The sequence below is a fragment of the Balaenoptera acutorostrata genome, chromosome 5 (genome assembly GCF_949987535.1).
Source record: "Balaenoptera acutorostrata chromosome 5, mBalAcu1.1, whole genome shotgun sequence".
Lineage (NCBI taxonomy): Eukaryota > Metazoa > Chordata > Mammalia > Artiodactyla > Balaenopteridae > Balaenoptera > Balaenoptera acutorostrata.
In genome coordinates this window covers 72,180,347-72,199,518 of record NC_080068.1, presented here as the reverse complement: position 1 = coordinate 72,199,518, position 19,172 = coordinate 72,180,347, and the positions used below count along the sequence as shown (strand labels likewise).

The 19,172-nt window shown below is 38.1% G+C and overlaps 1 protein-coding gene across 5 annotated transcripts in view; it reads left to right on the top strand.

Annotated features, from left to right (window-relative positions):
* The window catches only part of ATP10D (ATPase phospholipid transporting 10D (putative)), a 142,764-nt gene that overhangs the window by 87,551 nt on the left and 36,041 nt on the right, over positions 1 to 19,172 (top strand). For all 5 annotated transcript variants that reach the window (XM_007180753.2, XM_057547005.1, XM_057547007.1 and 2 more), the window contains 2 exons: positions 5,266 to 5,504; positions 12,478 to 12,666. In XM_007180753.2, the coding sequence (XP_007180815.2) occupies positions 5,266 to 5,504; positions 12,478 to 12,666 (428 nt within the window). The remainder of the gene's footprint in view (positions 1 to 5,265; positions 5,505 to 12,477; positions 12,667 to 19,172) is intronic.

The window sequence follows — 19,172 nt, the reverse complement described above, 5'->3', positions numbered from 1 at the left end:
ATTTCGGTGCCTCTATATTTGACAGTTTCTTAGCCTTTCCTTTTTTTGGATGACCTTAAGAGTTCTGAGGGGCACTATTTAGGGATTTTGTAGAATGTCCCTCAATTTGGGTGTGTCTACACAGTGCTTTTATGATGCAGTTTGTGAATCTGATGTACATGGTGGCATCATTTAGTAGTTTCCAAGAACAAGGATTTGGGGATCAAGCCTCCTGAGTCTGATTCCCATCTTCACTGCCTGCAAGCTGTGTGACCCTGGGCAAGTTATATAATTTCTCTGGGCCACAATAAAAAGGATCAGTAATAGATCTACTTCATGGGGTGGTTAAGAGGATAGGAGAAGATAAATCATGAAAAGGCACTTAGAGCGTGGCACAGAATAAATTCTTTGTAAGTATTAGCTGCTAGTATTGTCATAATTATTGTTGTCAAAATAAGAAATAGGCTTGTTTGTTGAGGAACTCATGGTCCAATGTGGGAGACAGACACGGAAACATAAAAATATCTTTTTAGGTGCTGTACGATTAAGGTCAGTGTTCTCTTTCCATATTGTTTTGATTTTCAGGCAGTCAGTTTTGGAGGTGGATTTGCACTGATCACCTTGGGGCTTGGAGATACTGGACAAACTGCTGGAATGCTGGAAATGTGGGGAATTAGTTTAGAATAAAAGGTTTTGTGTCAAGGATATGTGGATGATACAGTTGAAAGAAACTCAGCTGAGTGTGCTGTTTACAAGCAGGTGAAAGTTGGAATGCTGGAAATGTTTGGGGGATTAGTTCATAGCAAAATGTTTGATTGAGGATACGCGGATGATATAGTTGAAAGAAGTTTATCTGAGTGTCCTGTGCTGTTCACCCTTGTGTTTGGCCCTTTGGAGAGCACATTGAAACGTGTGATAAATGTTTTGTTCCATAGTCTCATGCTCACTTCTTCCAGATATCAAATAAATGTAAATTATAGGCTGTGAGCAGGTTACTGGATGTTTGAAGAGGGGAATTGGAAGAGAAGAGAAAGACTAAATAAGAGAGAAATAAAGTAGTTAACGTAGTACCTAATGTAGTACCTACGTTGAGACAAAGGAAGGATTACAGACTTTGTATATTTCCTCTTGTGAGCTGGAAAGCAAGAATTCTTTTGCCACTTTGAGGCATTCATGGAACTAACTAGAATCTACGAGACATAATAAAAGTCTTGATCGTTTGGATAGATTTTGTTTATCAGCATAATAATAAACCTCATACCCAATTTTTAAAGAATTTTTCGGAGTCTAAAAGTGTGGCTCTTAGTAGCTATGTTTTCTGAATCACATTGTAACTTTACTGATCTATTTATTTCTCATAGCTTTCCACAAAGTTATTAAAGATTGAGTTACTCCAGATCTTTTTTTATTTCCCTCTTGCAGTTCTACTTATTGAGCAAGTTTGTCCTATAGTAACAGATCAGCCATCTGGCCTTATACTAATTACACAGTTGCACGATGACTGGTTCCCTAATGATGGCTATGGGAAATTCCTAACACATAGCCTTCATGTTTATATATGTTGTGTAGCATTCTAATTATTTATTCTTAAAATGCTATCACATCATCCGTAAATTTCTTTAGCTACTCAAGGATTGATCAACATAGCACTATTGACATTTTGGGCTGGATGACTCTTTCTTATGGGGAGCTATTTAAGATGTTTAGAAGCATCCTTGGCCTTTGCCCACTGCATTCCAGTAACACTTCTCCCCCTGATGTGACAACCGAATTGTGTACAAGCATTGCCAAATGTTCGCTGCGGGACAAATTCACCCCTTGCTGAGAATCACTGAGCTAACCTCTTGTATACAAGTAACTGCTAAGGACATATAACACAGTGGATACTTGTACTGACTCCGGAGTCATGAAAACCCAAATTCAAATTCTAACTCTACCCACCCAAACTGTTTACTGTTTTACTTTTCTCAGCTGCCAAGTGGAACAGTGATAGTTTCTAGTCTCTACAATAGCATTATTTTAAAGATAAAAACAAAATATATAGATACAGTTATATATAAAGTTGTTTATATAAAGAACCTAGCACAGCCCACACAATCAAAGGCAATAGTCCTGGCCAGGTGGCCAAGGATTATCAAAGTAAGCTAGAGGAAGTGTGAAAAAGGAAGGGAAAATATAATAATAATAAAAAGTTTAAAAAAATAATAAAGGACCTAGCAAGGTTCTTGATGAAAAGGAGATACTCAATAAATGTTAACTCCGTACCCTGCAGCTTTCCCTTGATGCTAAGGATATTATTCATATGTCTATTCATACATTTACTCATTATTCATTACTCATTCATTTACTCATTCCTCATTATTTAAATTACAAAACATGTACTCATTGAAATCGAGCAGGGGATATTGACCATGTGAAATAATAAGGAATAATACATGTTAACTTTTTTGGCTACATTTAGAAACAATATAGCATGAAGACTCATAGTGCTGGCTGTAGATTTTAATATAACTTGTTATAAGACTGATCTGTATCACTTTTGTGAGATGGGGAAAATTACTTAGTTTTGATTTCTTTGTTTCTGAAATGAAGGTGTTAATAATATCTACCTCAGAGGGTTGTTACAGTGATTAAATGAGACAAATGCCTGACACACAGTAGCATTCAGTAGTACATGGAAATTATACAGTGGTACCAATGAGTGGTGTGGATGAGAGCCAGTACAGTTACAGAGGTCTTCAGTGAGGAACTGGCATTTGAACTAAGCCTTTAAAGGTGTGCAAGATTGACGTAAGTAGAAAGGAAGAGAATGGACATCCTGAGCAAAGGCACAGGTAAGAATGGAGAACTTCAGAATGTCTGGGACGCAATAAGTGTATCTGTTTTTGAAGCTGAAATGTCATACAGGGAAATAGTCTGTATTCTTTAGGCAGAGAATATAATGAAACTTACAGAACTGCAGAACTGGAAAGGATCTTGAAGTCATTGAGTCCAGATTATTCATTCTTCTAATAAGAAAACAGAGGCCTAGAAAGAACAAGTGATTTGCTGAAAAGCCACTTAGTCTTTGGAAGAGTTAGTTCTAGAACCCAGAATCACCATGTTGCCTCTTAGCCTCTCCTTGTCCTTAAAAAGTATAGACAAAAACTATTAAAATAAATAGCATATGCAAATATTCTTTATTTTATGAATTAACTTGCCAAAAGCCATACTTTATTCAGTAGCTAGACTTAGCCTGAATGCAGGCAGCTAGCGATCCAAACAAGCACATATAACAAGACAGACAAGGCCCCTCCTCTCATAGAACTTCTGTTGGGGAAAATCGTCACAAATAAATTAATTTTTAAATAAAAAATATTAAATAGTGAAAAGTGCTATGCAGAAAATTATAATGGGGTGATATGATATAGAATGGGCAGAAGCCTACTTTGAATTGGATGGTTGAGCAAAGCTTCTCTAGGGGGGATATCAGAGCCTAGATCTGAATGACATGATCTTTGAATTCGGGGATAAAAGCATTCCAGTCAGAGGGACCAGCTAGTATAGAGGTCCTCAGACCGAAATGAGCTTGGCAATATTCAAAGGAAAGAAAGAAAGGCCAGTGAGGCTGGATTTAGTGCAGAAGAAGGAGGGGCAAGAAAGTTAGGTCAGCCTAGGCCGTATCATCTTGAGTTACGTACACCAGGATAAGAAGTTCAGATTTTATTCTAAGTGAACCGTGGAGCCACTGGAAAGTTTTGTGCAGGGAGCAGTCTGGTCTGCTTTATGTTTTAGAAGATCACTGTAGCTACTGTTTTAGGAATGGATTACAGAGGGGCAAGGAGGCCAGTTAGGAGGCTATTGCTCTGGCCCAATTGGGAGATGATGGTGGCTTGGATTAAGGTAATGGAGGTGAAGAGAAGTTTAGATATCTGGGATATATTTTGGATGAATAATAGACAGCTATTGGTGATGCTCTGAATATGGGGGCGGGGCGGGGTAGGGAACGAAAAACAAATCAAGGAGAATCTTCAATTTCTGGTGTAAATAGCTAGGTAGATATTTAGGTACCATTTACAAAGATGAGAAAGACCAGAGAAAGAGTAATTGCGGGGGAGGGGGTGATTTGGAGGAAGAGGGGGAGCAGTCTACATTTACCATACCAAATTTAAGATGTCCATTGTTTATTTATTCAAGTATTTATTGAGTATCTATCAACCCCTTCTCTGGGCTTTAGGAATATCAGATTAACAAAAGACAAAATTCCCTACCCTTTTGGAGTTTATATTCTAATGGATGATTCAAAAAATTAAAAATAAGGTATATGATGTGTAGATGGTGGTAAGTGCTGGGGTAGGACATGTAATGAACAGTGTGGTTAGATCTGGGAAGTCTTCATTGACAAAGGGCTACCTCCTTCAAGTCTCCTTGAAGTTGTAAGGGGGTGAGCCATGCAGATATCTGCTGAAAGAGCCTCGTGGACATCCAACTGGAAATGTCAAGTAGAGAGTTGGATGTCTGAGTCTAAATTCTAATTAGAGGTTAGAGTTGAAGGAATAGGTTTGGGGGTCTTGTGCACAGAGATGATATTTCAAAGATGGGGGGGGGACCAGATGACATCACCAAGAAAGAGTATGTAGGTAGTGAAGGGAAGGAGCTCCTGCAGCCATCCAGTATCTGCGGACTGAGGAGAAGAGGAGACAGCAGGAGAAACTAAGAAGTAGCAGCACTGAAGCAGGAGGAAAAACAGTACACGTGGTATCAGAGAAACCGAAAGAGACATTTGAAAGGAGAGGATATTGGATATTGCTAAGAATTCAAAAAAGATACGAACAGATGCAGTCACTGGGTTTGGTAACATGGAGCTAGCTCATTGACAACCTTGACAAGAGCAGTGTCCGTGGAGAGATACAGAAAGCCATGAGAGTAGTTGAGGAGAGACTGTGAAAGTAAAAGAGGGGAGAGTTGTTAAGTAAGAGTGAAGTGCTTGAGAAGGGCATGCAGATCACAGTGAAGGGTTTGGTGTTTGAAACTTCATCCATAGTAGTATGAGGGAGGGCAGAGAGTTTGGCTACAGATGCAGATAGGTTGGTAGATTTGACAATGGGGAGGGAAGGGAGTTGCTCTCTGATTGCTTCTGCTTTTCTCAGTGATGTAAGTCCATTAACTCAGTATTGGAGGAGTTTGGAGGCCAGGTTTAAAATGGGAGGAGGTGGTGTGAAATAGCTGTTTAAGTAAATGCCTGACATGCTCAACCTGCAAGCGTTTCCTCTCAGGGAATGACCCAGTGTGATTTTTATCCCTCAGCCAAGAGGTTAGAGTCTTATCAGGAAGCTGCCTCTGAAGATGAAGATTCTCCTGACACTCCCAGTGGTTCCCTCAGCAATATGGCGAAACCAAGGGCCGCCAGCTGCAGGATGGTTCGCAATGGGCCCTTAGGAAGTGTGTCCTCAGATCATCTTACTGGGAGCTGTTTTGCTCTAGGAAGTGGAGAAGGAGCCAGCGAAGTGCCTCATTCCAGACAGGCTGCTTTCAGTAGCCCCATGGTAAGTGTGAATGCATGACGTGAATCTTGTCTGTCCACGATGAATAATGAAAGAACATCCTCATAATAGAGCCAAACGCTGTTGTCTTTTCCACCTGAGAGGAGACTGCATAAGTGCAGCTCGGTGTGACTGCCACACACTCACAATGTCCTAATTTTGGAGATAATTCAGTGTTGAGAGATAGTATATCATTTCAGGAAAAAACATAATGTTTCTAGGCAGGGTTGATAGCCTGGAGAGAGTAGCCTTGGTTTAAGGATCATGGCTCACTTTCAGAACCAGCAAAACTACCACAGAGGTATCTATAGACAGGTAAGTATGTCTAACTGATAGGGAAATTCAAAAGCCTTTTGGTATCCTCCAAGGCCTTTTTATCTCTTTTCAGTCTTCCCCCAGATCCACCAGATCTGTGCCCTCTTCCCCATTCCTAGTCCTGAGAAGGTCATTTTCTAATATTTCTATATCAGAGCTCAACAGGGTTTGTTCTTGAGTCCTGAGGGGAAAACATAGAAGAAGGACCACGTGGAAGATGGGAAAGAGGAAAAATACTCATGTGAAAGAATTAGAAATCAAACGTTTTGCTGTACTTAAAATTCTATAAAATTTCAACTACATTCTCTGCCCTCCACATTTCATTAACTCTTGTGTTAACCAAGATGAAGATTCCCCAGCCATGAGACTGGTAAGCAGTTGGTGACCTCTGAAATAGGTTACATAACAACAAAGAAACAGCTTTGGGGAAACTTTGTGTTTCTCCATTGAATTTATATAGAATTTCATAGTAGAGATAGGATCTGAATAGACCCCAGGGATCTCATTCATCCTGGAAAGGCCTTGAGGGGAATCTGGCTCTTTTCAAAGTTCCACCAAATGTACAATTTCAGCAACTAGGAAGATCATTTCACTGCAATTCATCCTGTGCATTTCTGTGGCTCTAAGGATATCATACCTGTTATATTCTATCATTGCCATATGCCAAGCTATTCCAAACATCTGGACTTAATTTTTCTCCAACTTCTGAAAAACAAAAGGAGGGGGAAAGAATGCACACCACCTCTTCTCTGTACTCATTTTCAGGCTGTATCAGAAATAGGTATCTATTTTCTTCTATTTTATCAATTTTGCCCATTCCTCTGCTGATCTTTTATTTCCCACCCACCTGAAGTTAACCACATAGTGACGCATGTTTGGTTGGAAGTCAAGGGTATTAGCAACCAAGTGGGACTGTGCCATGGTCTCCCTCTCGGTTTCCAGATCCAGCCTCACTCTCTTCCTGGAACAAAGGATTGTTTCCTAGGTTAAAGTCATTATGGTTTTTATACCATTTCCCATCTAAAACTTATTCTCCCCTCACTGCCTACCTCTGTCTACCAGATCTGATGAAATACTTCCTTCTTTAAATATCATTTCTCCTGAAGATTTCTCAGACTCTCTTTTCTCAGCTTCTAAGTTCTGTTTACACAGTCCCTCCTGCCCTTCAGTCCCTTAGTCCTCATGACATTGGCCTTATTTCTGCCTCTGACATAGACCTTGCTCCTTGAGAGCAAGGACTTAATCATCTTGAATCCCCGGCATCTAAGGTCAGTGCCTTGCATGTCCACTCTCAATAAGGTATCGTGAAGGTGGTTATATGAAACTGCTCAACAAGCTCAGTCTTCCCAGTCAGTTCATTTTGTTTTCACTTGCCCTGTACTCCAATGCCATGTGTCATGCTGATTATATAGATGCTCTGGGATTGCTGTTCTGTTTTGTGTTTTCAATACTACACCCTTACACATAGGATAAAGAGGTCTTCCTTGAAATATGAGACCATCTCTCACTCTTACTCTAGACAAGCCGATTCTGTCCTTCTTGGAGACTAACGATTATTTTGAGAAAGCTATAGATCCTTTGACCTGAAAAATTAGCATCAGTAAAAATTGTGCATATGATTCTAAAAGTCCATCCATGGAGCCCAGGTTGAGAACACCAGCTTGAGAGCTGTGATGTCCAGAAGTGTAAGGTTGGAAGATGGCGCCCTTCATGGGGGAGGCAAGGTGAGAGTCAGCGAGGATCTCAGGGCAGGGTGCTGACCAAGGTGCGCCAGCTTTGGGAGTTAGAATGTCATTGAGGACCGTGAGTCCTGGGTTCACGTGACCTGTTTTAGAAATAGAAACCTTTACTTTGTCAGTCAGTGTTTTTATGCTTCTTTAATCCTCTAGAAGTTTTCATTCAGCAAGCATGCTACTCATTCTACCTGGAGTGTTATCCTCTTAGATCTTTATATGGCTGTTTCCTTTTTTTTCACTGAGGTCTCAGCTCAGATGTCACCTCCTCAGTAAATCTTACCTATCACCCAATCCAAAGTACATTCCATCCCTCCCACTCTTTTCTCAATCTAGACGCGATTTACTTATATGTTTATAGGTTAGTGCCTCCCCTACCTAGAATGTGAGTTCCACACACCCAGGATCCCATCTCTTCTGTGCACCCCTCTTTCCTTGAGGAGTGCCTGACACCATAGATCAACAATAAATGTTTATAAAAGGAGTGAATTAATTAATGGACTAATGGAAGACAATGGCATAATACTAGACCAGGGATATAAATGAATAAAACATGCCCCCAGCCTTCAGCTTTGTTTTAGGCAGAGGAAGCAGACATATAAGTAAATAAAGATAATCCTGTATTAAAGATGCAGTAATGGTAGTTAATTCAGAGTATAGTGAGGGCACAAAGAGGGGAATGATCAACTCTACAGGGGTGAGAAGGGATCAAGAAAGGCTGCAAAAAAGAGATAAAGCGTAATTTATGATTAGACTAATGAGTAGGGGGTTACACAGTAGAAAAGGAAGGAAAAGCACTTGGGCCAGACAGTGTGTAACATGTGCAAAGGCTCAGAACCATAGAACTGGGGAGAACGTCGTGTGGAGGAGGAGCTGTCCATGTGCAGTTATTGGCCTTTGTCTTTTTTCTTCAGGTCTGTGGTATTTAGGAATCTGGAGGAGAAGGCACTTGTGTCTATATTTAAGCCAAAGTTGTCCAGATGGAGTGGTGAGTCCCTAAGACTGGAGTGACGGTGGCAGTGGGAAATGCAATAAAACCCTCAGGTACAGGTGGAGCTAGGGGAGGAGTAGGGCACAGTAGTAGAGCTTGGTCAACTTGATCTCCCACGTGGAGTATCTTTGTCCATTATTAAACCGTGGACATTTTAGATTTCGCATAAATAATTAAAATGGGTCCTAATCACTCTCAATTTTAAAACTAACTTAACATTCAGTATATAGTGAGGCTACCCAGAAGCTTTGGCAGACACTACGAGACAGCAAAGAGAGGTCTTGGCCAACATTTGCTTGTTTAATTTGGATTTATGTAGGGTGAAAAAAGAAAGAAAGAAAGAAAGGAGAGGGAGGAGGGGAGGGAGAGAAGAAGAAAGAAAGGTGAATGTGAAATCTGCAACCTGGTAGGAAAGCATAATATGAATCATGGGGGTAAATCTAAAATTTCAAATAGCCAGATGTTATCTAAAATGAGGACAAAGATGTTGGACTCCCACCATGAAACAGATAAGGCTTAGTTCAATTATGGGAAGCTGTCCACATTGTGTTCTGTATTCCCTAATTAGGAGTACACATTTTCTCTGCATTAAAAAAAATGTCTATTTGAGGTCAAGTGGGAGGGGTTTATGTATTTGCTTTCTAAGGAGTAACATCTTTTCAATCTGTTTCTCCACCCCGTTCTTTATGGAATATAAAACCAGCAAGTGTCTGATAGTGATGTACAGCAAGAACATTTTATGGTTTATCCATGTGCCAGTTACTGAGTTAGGGATCCAGAAATCTATAAGAAATGTTCAGTCATAAAAAAGAATGAAATAATGCCATTTGCAGCAATGTGGATGGACGTAGAGATTATCATACTAAGTGAAGTAAGTCAGAGAAAGGCAAATATCATATGATATCACTTATATGTGGAATCTAAAAAAATGATACAAATGAATTTATTTACGAAACAAAAATAGACTCACAGAAAACAAACTTATGGTTATGGAAGAAGAAAGGGGGGAGGGTTAAATTAGGAGTATGGGATTAACAGATACAAACTACTATACATAAAATATATAAGCAACAAGGATTTACTGTATAGCATAGGGAACTATATTCAATATCTTATAATAACCTATAATGGAAAAGAATTTGAAAAAGAATAGATATAGATACAACTGAATCACTTTGGTGTACATCTGAAACATTGTAAATAAACTATTCTTCAATTTAAAAAAATGTACAAAAATCTATAAGATATGGTTCTTCCTTTAGAGGAACTTACACACCCTGTGGGGAGAGTACATATGCATGGAATCATTTAAAGCTGGATGGTTTGGGCCTGGTTCTTGGAGTAATCAGAGTTCAGAGAAGGCAGGATCTGTCCATCACAGAAAAAAAAGAGCAAAAGTCAATTTTGTAATAGAAGGTCTCCATGAGGAAGATTTGGATCTTAGGTAAAAACACCTGTGATATAATCTTACAGATAAGAATTGCATGTGATAACACTATACTTTCTCCTCAATTCAGCAACTAAATATCTTAGTCACTAGGGATTAACTTATGTTAGAGACAGCAACTAAAGTGGAAGAACATTCTGTTCCTGCAGTTTCATTTTGACATGGATCTTTCCTTAAATCTTCTTCTGGGCTCTTCTTTATATTATTTTATGATGCTTCTAGGGTCTTGTATGGTCCGGAGTTTCTAACATTTATTTTGACAGTACTTTTTATAAACACAGTTTTGCTGACCAGAGCCCCAGCTTTGGTCAGCTTCAGGATCTCTTTTATTCTCATGATCACAGCACAGGTTCTCAAATTCCCCAAATGACATATTAGATTGACTTATGTCTTTGTCACAAAGACAGAAGTTACAAATCTTCATTAGCCTTAGAGTAACTTCAAAATGCAGTAGAGTCCTTATGTTTTGAAGCCAGTTATTAGTCAATGCGGAGATCATTGGCACAGTGAAATCACTATTTGCTTCTAAGGTCCCTAACTCAATCCTAATCATGTTCCAAAGAACAAACGTCCCTAAAAAATAAAATTAGGGAGACCTGCACATAATAGCCTCTTCTTGGAGATTCCCAGTACCCATTAAACGCTCTGAGAAGTGCTACAATGAAGCACTGTTTAAACATTTCTTAAACTTATTTCAGTATGGAACTCTTTGGGGTTTTGCTTAATTCGCATAAACATTCTGAGAAGGATGCCTCTGGAAATATTGCTCCAACCCATGGCGTCTGTCATGCTCTCTAGATGACAGTATCATCATAGACCTTCATCAATCCTATGCAACAAGGTTCCTGAGTATCGAGTGAGAAAGAAGTCTCAGATGTTGCCACTCTCTTCTGCTGACTTTGGCAAGGGGGTCCTCAAGGAAAGGATGGTTCTCTGAGTCACTGAGGGCCCAGCACAGGCACTGGCTCAGTGTTACTATGTGTGAGACTCGGGAGGAAATGTGGCCAACTAGTTAATGAACGGCCATCAGATTACAAGTGCTTACGAACTCCATCAGACTGCAACAGGGTTCAAATTTGGCTTACGAACTCCATCAAACTGCAACAGGGTTCAAATTTTGCTAAGTCAAATATCACGGAGCAAGAGATGCTTTTAGATAGAAATTTAAGAATGCCTTGTGACAGCAGAAAACTGGGACCTTTGAAACCCATTGTTAGCCTGGTAACCTGCCTGAAGGTGAGTGTATCATTCGAGAAGGAAAAGGAACATTAAATTATTTGGGTTTCTGTTGTGCTGGTCTCATGTCACTCATTCTCTCCTTTACTTTATACAGCCACCCTGTGAGGTAGGTGTACTTTTTACCATTATTCAGAAGAGGGAAAATGAAGCTCAGAGGGTTAAGTAAGCAGCCTTAGGCCCCTAAAGGGTACGCAGTGGGTCTAGGACCTGAACCCAAACCCATGTGATTCCCAGCCTGTGCTCTTTTCTTATTGAGGCTGTGCTAAATCTCACCAGACTCCTAAGCATAAAATGCAAGCCACGGTCACTCTGAATCTAATATCACACATCTCCACATTTTACTCTGTTCTCTCCATCACCTCTCCTGGCTTTCCTGCAGTCGGGACTCCGCTAGAATACAATGGCACTTTTGTGAAAACTTGATTCAGAGGAGATGGCCCCTTTTTTGACTCATCTGAAAAATCTGTAAAGCAGTTGACTACATGCTACGGATTTCTAGTACGACATTCTTTCATTCAAACTAGTACTTCTAAATAAGAATGAGAAGTACCGTGCTTAACAAAATGAAGTATTTTTCCCCAATAAGCAGACTTCTTAAAGCCAATTTGTAAAAGGAATTGTACAAAAGAGAGGGGCATAGGGCACAGTTGCCAAAAATATTTGATGATCAGAAATCTCTGAGAGGGACCCTTGGATATTAGAGTCTTGTAGCATATTACCAGGAAATACTGATGAACTCTGTTAGCGTGCTTATAGTAATTTTATTTCGGAGGGTTGGTTTTTAACAATAGTAGTGATTTGAGCTGTAAAATATTTTGTTAAAATAACATAGTATGAATAACGCCCTCACTTTTAAAAGAATTGATATTCATCAGTTGCTGTGGGATGAATATATGCCCAAAGTAGAATCCTAGACACAGTAAAATATAGCTCTGCCCTGTGTATTTCAGAATAAGAAAACTCACTTAGCTAGATTTTGGTGAAAGGCATTGTTCCTCTCTTGCTTACTTTGAGTGAATAGTCAAGGTAATCTCCATTCATATTATGCATTCTGAATGTTCCATTTAATTTTTTTCTCTTTTATTTCCCTATTCTCACCTCCCATGACACCATGTCCATTAAATCTTTTTTAGAAGAATAAAGTTTACTGTCTCATGCTTCACAGATTCTGGTTAGAAAAGCTCACGTAGATTTAAAACTCATATTTTTAGGTCCTTATTGTAACAACACTTTATCTTTTTGGATCTTCAGGAAACAGATGTGGTACCAGACACCAGACTTTTGGACAAGTTTAGTCAGATCACACCTCAGCTTTTTACCCCACTGGATGAGACTATCCCAGATCCACCACTGGAGACTCTGTACATCATCGACTTCTTTATTGCTTTGGCAATTTGCAACACAGTAGTGGTTTCTGCTCCTAACCAACCACGGCAAAAGGTAAGTCTCTAATGCAAACAAGGGTCACCTTCCAGAAGAGAACTTTGGGTTTAAATGTACTTGTTATATCATCTTATTATGTGGATCATAATTAACAATAGTAGCAGGTAATATTTATACATTACTTAATCTGTACTCTGAACTTATGATGTTCTAAGTGACTTACTGGTACTAATATGTTTAATCCTCCCAACAGCCCCATGAGTTAGGTGCTGTTACTCTACTGTTCCCCATTTTACAGGTGAGCTTAAGTAACTTGCCCAGGGTCACAGGACCAGTTTGTGGGGGAGATAGGATTGAACCCAGGAAGTGTGGCTCAGAGTTACTGTACTATTTTGCCTCTAGGAGGATAGCTGATGAGAGCAGTTCTTGGGAAATGTGACTCTGTCCATTTTGCTTTAGTTTGCTTACCAAATTTGAAGCTTTCTGTGAAACTTCTAAAACCTCCAACATATGCACTACATCAAGCAAAATATAAAGTATTAAATTCATTATCATGTTTAATGATAATGTCCCTTTTCATGTACCAGTTGGGTAATGTAAACTCAGTCGCTCTAAAATCCAATACATCTATAATATACCAAGGTTCTGCAGTTCCCACACAAGCTGGATTTTTTTTTTTTTTTTATGAAAGTTCATAATAATGCAGTTGACAAGAAAATTAGTTATTTCTGAGATATACATTTTAAAGTAATAACTAGGATTATTACTTATAACATTATACCAGAACATATAAGATTTTTAGACGTTTCCTGTAATGTCTGAAACATTTATATTAACATATTTCCATACATATTTCCATACAAATACAAATATAAGATTTTTAGAAATTTCATGTAATGTCTGAAACATTTATATTAACATATTTCCATACATATTTCCATACAAATACAAATATAAGATTTTTAGAAATTTCATGTAATGTCTGAAACATTTATATTAACATATTTCCATACATATTTCCATACAAATACAAATATAAGATTTTTAGAAATTTCATGTAATGTCTGAAACATTTATATTAACATATTTCCATACATATTTCCATACAAATACAAATATAAGATTTTTAGAAATTTCATGTAATGTCTGAAACATTTATATTAACATATTTCCATACATATTTCCATACAAATACAAATATAAGATTTTTAGAAATTTCATGTAATGTCTGAAACATTTATATTAACATATTTCCATACAAATAACCCAATGAAAGTTTAGTATTAGTTGTTTTGTTTGTTTTTTTATACTGCAGGTTCTTATTAGGCATCAGTTTTATACACATCAGTGTATACATGTCAATCCCAATCGCCCAATTCAGCACATCACCATCCCCACCTCATCGCAGTTTTCCCCCCTTGGTGTCCATATGTCCATTCTCTACATCTGTGTCTCAACTTCTGCCCTGCAAACTGGCTCATCTGTACCATTTTTCTACGTTCCACATACATGCATTAACATACGATATTTGTTTTTCTCTTTCTGACTTACTTCACTCTGTATGACAGTCTCTAGATCCATCCACGTCTCAACAAATGACTCAATTTCGTTCCTTTTTATGGCTGAATAATATTCCATCGTATATATGTACCACAACTTCTTTATCCATTCGTCTGTTGATGGGCATTTAGGTTGCTTCCATGACCTGGCTATTGTAAATAGTGCTGCAATGAACATTCGGGTGCACGTGTCTTTTTGAATTACGGTTTTCTCTGGGTATATGCCCAGTAGTGGGATTGCTGGGTCATATGGTAATTCTATTTTTAGTTTTTTAAGGAACCTCCATATTGTTCTCCATAGTGGCTGTATCAATTTACATTCCCACCAACAGTGCAAGAGGGTTCCCTTTTCTCCACACCCTCTCCAGCATTTGTTGTTTGTAGATTTTCTGATGATGCCCATTCTAACAGGAGTGAGGTGATACCTCATTGTAGTTTTGATTTGCATTTCTCTAATAATTAGTGATGTTGAGCATCTTTTCATGTGCTTCGTGGCCGTCTGTATGTCTTCTTTGGAGAAATGTCTATTTAGGTCTTCTGCCCATTTTTGGATTGGGGTGTTTGTTTCTTTGATATTGAGCTGAATGAGCTGTTTATATATTTTGGAGATTAATCCTTTGTCCGTTGATTCATTTGCAAATATTTTCTCCCATTCTGAGGGTTGTCTTTTCGTCTTGTTTATGGTTTCCTTTGCTGTGCAAAAGCTTTGAAGTTTCATTAGGTCCCACTTGTTTATTTTTGTTTTTATTTCCATTACTCTAGGAGGTGGATCGAAAAAGATCTTGCTGTGATTTATGTCAAAGAGTGTTCTTCCTATGTTTTCCTCTAAGAGTTTTATAGTGTCCAGTCTTATATTTAGGTCTCTAATCCATTTTGAGTTTATTTTTGTGTATGGTGTTAGGGAGTATTCTAATTTCATTCTTTTACATGTGGCTGTCCAGTTTTGCCAGCACCACTTATTGAAAAGACTGTCTTTTCTCCATTGTATATCTTTGCCTCCTTTGTCATAGATTAGTTGACCATAGGTGCGTGGGTTAATCTCTGGGCTTTCTATCTTGTTCCATTGATCTATGTTTCTGTTTTTGTGCCAGTACCATATTGTCTTGATGACTGTAGCTTTGTAGTATAGTCTGAAGTCAGGGAGTCTGATTCCTCCAGCTCCATTTTTTTGCCTCAAGACTGCTTTGGCTATTCGGGGTCTTTTGTGTCTCCATACAAATTTTAAGATGATTTGTTCTCGCTCCGTAAAAAATGCCATTGGTAATTTGATAGGGATTGCATTGAATCTGTAGATTGCTTTGGGTAGTATACTCATTTTCAAAATGTTGATTCTTCCAATCCAAGAACATGGTATATCTCTCCATCTGTTGGTATCATCTTTAATTTCTTTCATCAGTGTCTTATAGTTTTCTGCATACAGGTCTTTTGTCTCCTTAGGTAGGTTTATTCCTAGGTATTTTATTCTTTTTGTTGCAATGGTAAATGGGAGTGTTTCCATAATTTCTCTTTCAGATTTTTCATCATTAGTGTATAGGAATGCAAGAGATTTCTGTGCATTAATTTTGTAACCTGCAACTTTACCATATTCATTAATTAGCTCTAGCAGTTTTCTGGTGGCAGTTTTAGGATTCTCTATGTATAGTATCATGTCATCCGCAAACAGTGACAGTTTTACTTCTTCTTTTCCAATTTGTATTCCTTTTATTTCTTTTTCTTCTCTGATTGCCGTGGCTAGGACTTCCAGAACTATGTTGAATAATAGTGGTGAGAGTGGACATCCTTGTCTCGTTCCTGATCTTAGAGGAAATGCTTTCAGTTTTTCACCATTGAGAATGATGTTTGCTGTGGGTTTGTCATATATGGCCTTTATTATGTTGAGGTAGGTTCCCTCTATGCCCACTTTCTGGAGAGTTTTTATCATAAATGGGTGTTGAATTTTGTCAAAAGCTTTTTCTGCATCTATTGAGATGATCATATGGTTTTTGTTCTTCAATTTGTTAATATGGTGTATCACATTGATTGATTTGCGTATATTGAAGAATCCTTGCGTCCCTGGGATAAATCCCACTTGATCGTGGTGTATGATCCTTTTAATGTGTTGTTGGATTCTGTTTGCTAGTATTTTGTTGAGGATTTTTGCATCTATATTCATCAGTGATATTGGTCTGTAATTTTCTTTTTTTGTAGTGTCTTTGTCTGGTTTTGGTATCAGGGTGATGGTGGCCTCATAGAATGAGTTTGGGAGAGTTCCTTCCTCTGCAATTTTTTGGAAGAGTTTGAGAAGGATGGGTGTTAGCTCTTCTCTAAATGTTTGATAGAATTCACCTGTGAAGCCATCTGGTCCTGGACTTTTGTTTGTTGGAAGATTTTTAATCACAGTTTCAATTTCATTACTTGTGATTGGTCTGTTGATATTTTCTGTTTCTTCCTGATTCAGTCTTGGAAGGTTATACCTTGCTAAGAATTTGTCCATTTCTTCCAGGTTGTCCATTTTATTGGCATAAAGTTGCTTGTAGTAGTCTCTTAGGATGTTTTGTATTTCTGCGGTGTCTGTTGTAACTTCTCCTTTTTCATTTCTGATTTTATTGATTTGAGTCCTCTCCCTCTTTTTCTTGATGAGTCTGGCTAATGGCTTATCAATTTTGTTTATCTTCTCAAAGAACCAACTTTTAGTTTTATTGATCTTTGCTATTGTTTTCTTTGTTTCTATTTCATTTATTTCTGCTCTGATCTTTATGATTTCTTTCCTTCTGCTAACTTTGGGTTTTGTTTGTTCTTCTTTCTCTAGTTTCTTTAGGTGTAAAGTTAGATTGTTTACTTGAGATTTTTCTTGTTTCTTTAGGTAGGCTTGTATAGCTATAAACTTCCCTCTTAGAACTGCTTTTGCTGCATCCCATAGGTTTTGGGTCGTCGTGTTTTCATTGTCATTTGTCTCTAGGTATTTTTTTATTTCCTGTTTGATTTCTTCAGTGATCTCTTGGTTATTTAGTAATGTATTGTTTAGCCTCCATGTGTTTGTCTTTTTTACGTTTTTTTCCCTGTAATTCATTTCTAATCTCATAGCGTTGTGGTCAGAAAAGATGCTTGATATGATTTCAATTTTCTTAAATTTACTGAGGCTTGATTTGTGACCCAAGATGTGATCTATCCTGGAGAATGTTCCGTGTGCACTTGAGAAGAACGTGTAATCTGCCGTTTTTGGATGGAATGTCCTATATATATCAATTAAATCTATCTGGTCTATTGTGTCATTTAAAGCTTCTGTTTCCTTATTTATTTTCATTTTGGATGATCTGTCCATTGGTGTAAGTGAGGTGTTAAAGTCCCCCACTATTATTGTGTTACTGTCGATTTCCTCTTTTATAGCTGTTAGCAGTTGCCTTATGTATTGAGGTGCTCCTATGTTGGGTGCATATATATTTATAATTGTTATATCTTCTTCTTGGATTGATCCCTGGATCATTATGTAGTGTCCTTCCTTGTCTCTTGTAACATTCTTTATTTTAAAGTCTATTTTATCTGATATGAGTATAGCTACTCCAGCTTTCTTTTGATTTCCATTTGCATGGAATATCTTTTTCCATCCCCTCACTTTCAGTCTGTATGTGTCCCTAGGTCTGAAGTGGGTCTCTTGTAGACAGCATATATATGGGTCTTGTTTTTGTATCCATTCAGCCAGTCTATGTCTTTTGGTTGGGGCATTTAATCCATTCACGTTTAAGGTAATTATCGATATGTATGTTCCTATGACCATTTTCTTAATTATTTTGGGTTTGTTTTTGTAGGTCCTTTTCTTCTCTTGTGTTTCCCACTTAGAGAAGTTCCTTTAGCATTTGTTGTAGAGCTGGTTTGGTGGTGCTGAATTCTCTTAGCTTTTGCTTGTCTGTAAAGCTTTTGATTTCTCCATCAAATCTAAATGAGATCCTTGCTGGGTAGAGTAATCTTGGTTGTAGGTTCTTCCCTTTCATCACTTTAAGTATTTCATGCCACTCCCTTCTGGCTTGCAGAGTTTCTGCTGAGAAATCAGCTGTTAACCTTATGGGGGTTCCCTTGTATGTTATTTGTCGTTTTTCCCTTGCTGCTTTCAATAATTTTTCTTTGTCTTTAATTTTTGCCACTTTGATTACTATGTGTCTCGGCGTGTTTCTCCTTGGGTTTATTCTGTATGGGACTCTCTGCGCTTCCTGGACTTGGGTGGCTATTTCCTTTCCCATGTTAGGGAAGTTTTCGACTATAATCTCTTCAAATATTTTCTCTGGTCCTTTCTCTCTCTCTTCTCCTTCTGGGACCCCTATAATGCGAATGTTGTTGCGTTTAATGTTGTCCCAGAGGTCTCTTAGGCTGTCTTCATTTCTTTTTATTCTTTTTTCTTTAGTCTGTTCTGCAGCAGTGAATTCCACCATTCTGTCTTCCAGGTCACTTATCCGTTCTTCTGCCTCAGTTATTCTGCTATTGATTCCTTCTAGTGTAGTTTTCATTTCAGTTATTGTATTGGTCATCTCTGTTTGTTTGTTCTTTAATTCTTCTAGGTCTTTGTTAATCATTTCTTGCATCTTCTCAATCTTTGCCTCCATTCTTATTCCGAGGTCCTGGATCATCTTCACTATCATTATTCTGAATTCTTTTTCTGGAAGGTTGCCTATCTCCACTTCATTTAGTTGTTTTTCTGGGGTTTTTTCTTGTTCCTTCATCTGGTACATAGCCCTCTGCCTTTTCATCTTCTCTGTCTTTCTGTAACTGTGGTTTTTGACAAGCTGGATTTTTAAAGTCTCTTTGTAGCTTAGAATTCATGGAAAACTCATTTTCAATTAAAAAGAAAAACTTGTTATAGAGACTGGTGATTTACCGCTTGCTGTGCTATCTTCCTTGAATATAACTGTCTCCCCTTTTGCATACATCTATTTAAAATTCAATTTGCAGCACAACCCAATTAAATTTTAATTTTCTGTTAGATCATTTTCTCTTGGCAACTTCAGAGGTGGTCAATTTTAACATAAAAATGAT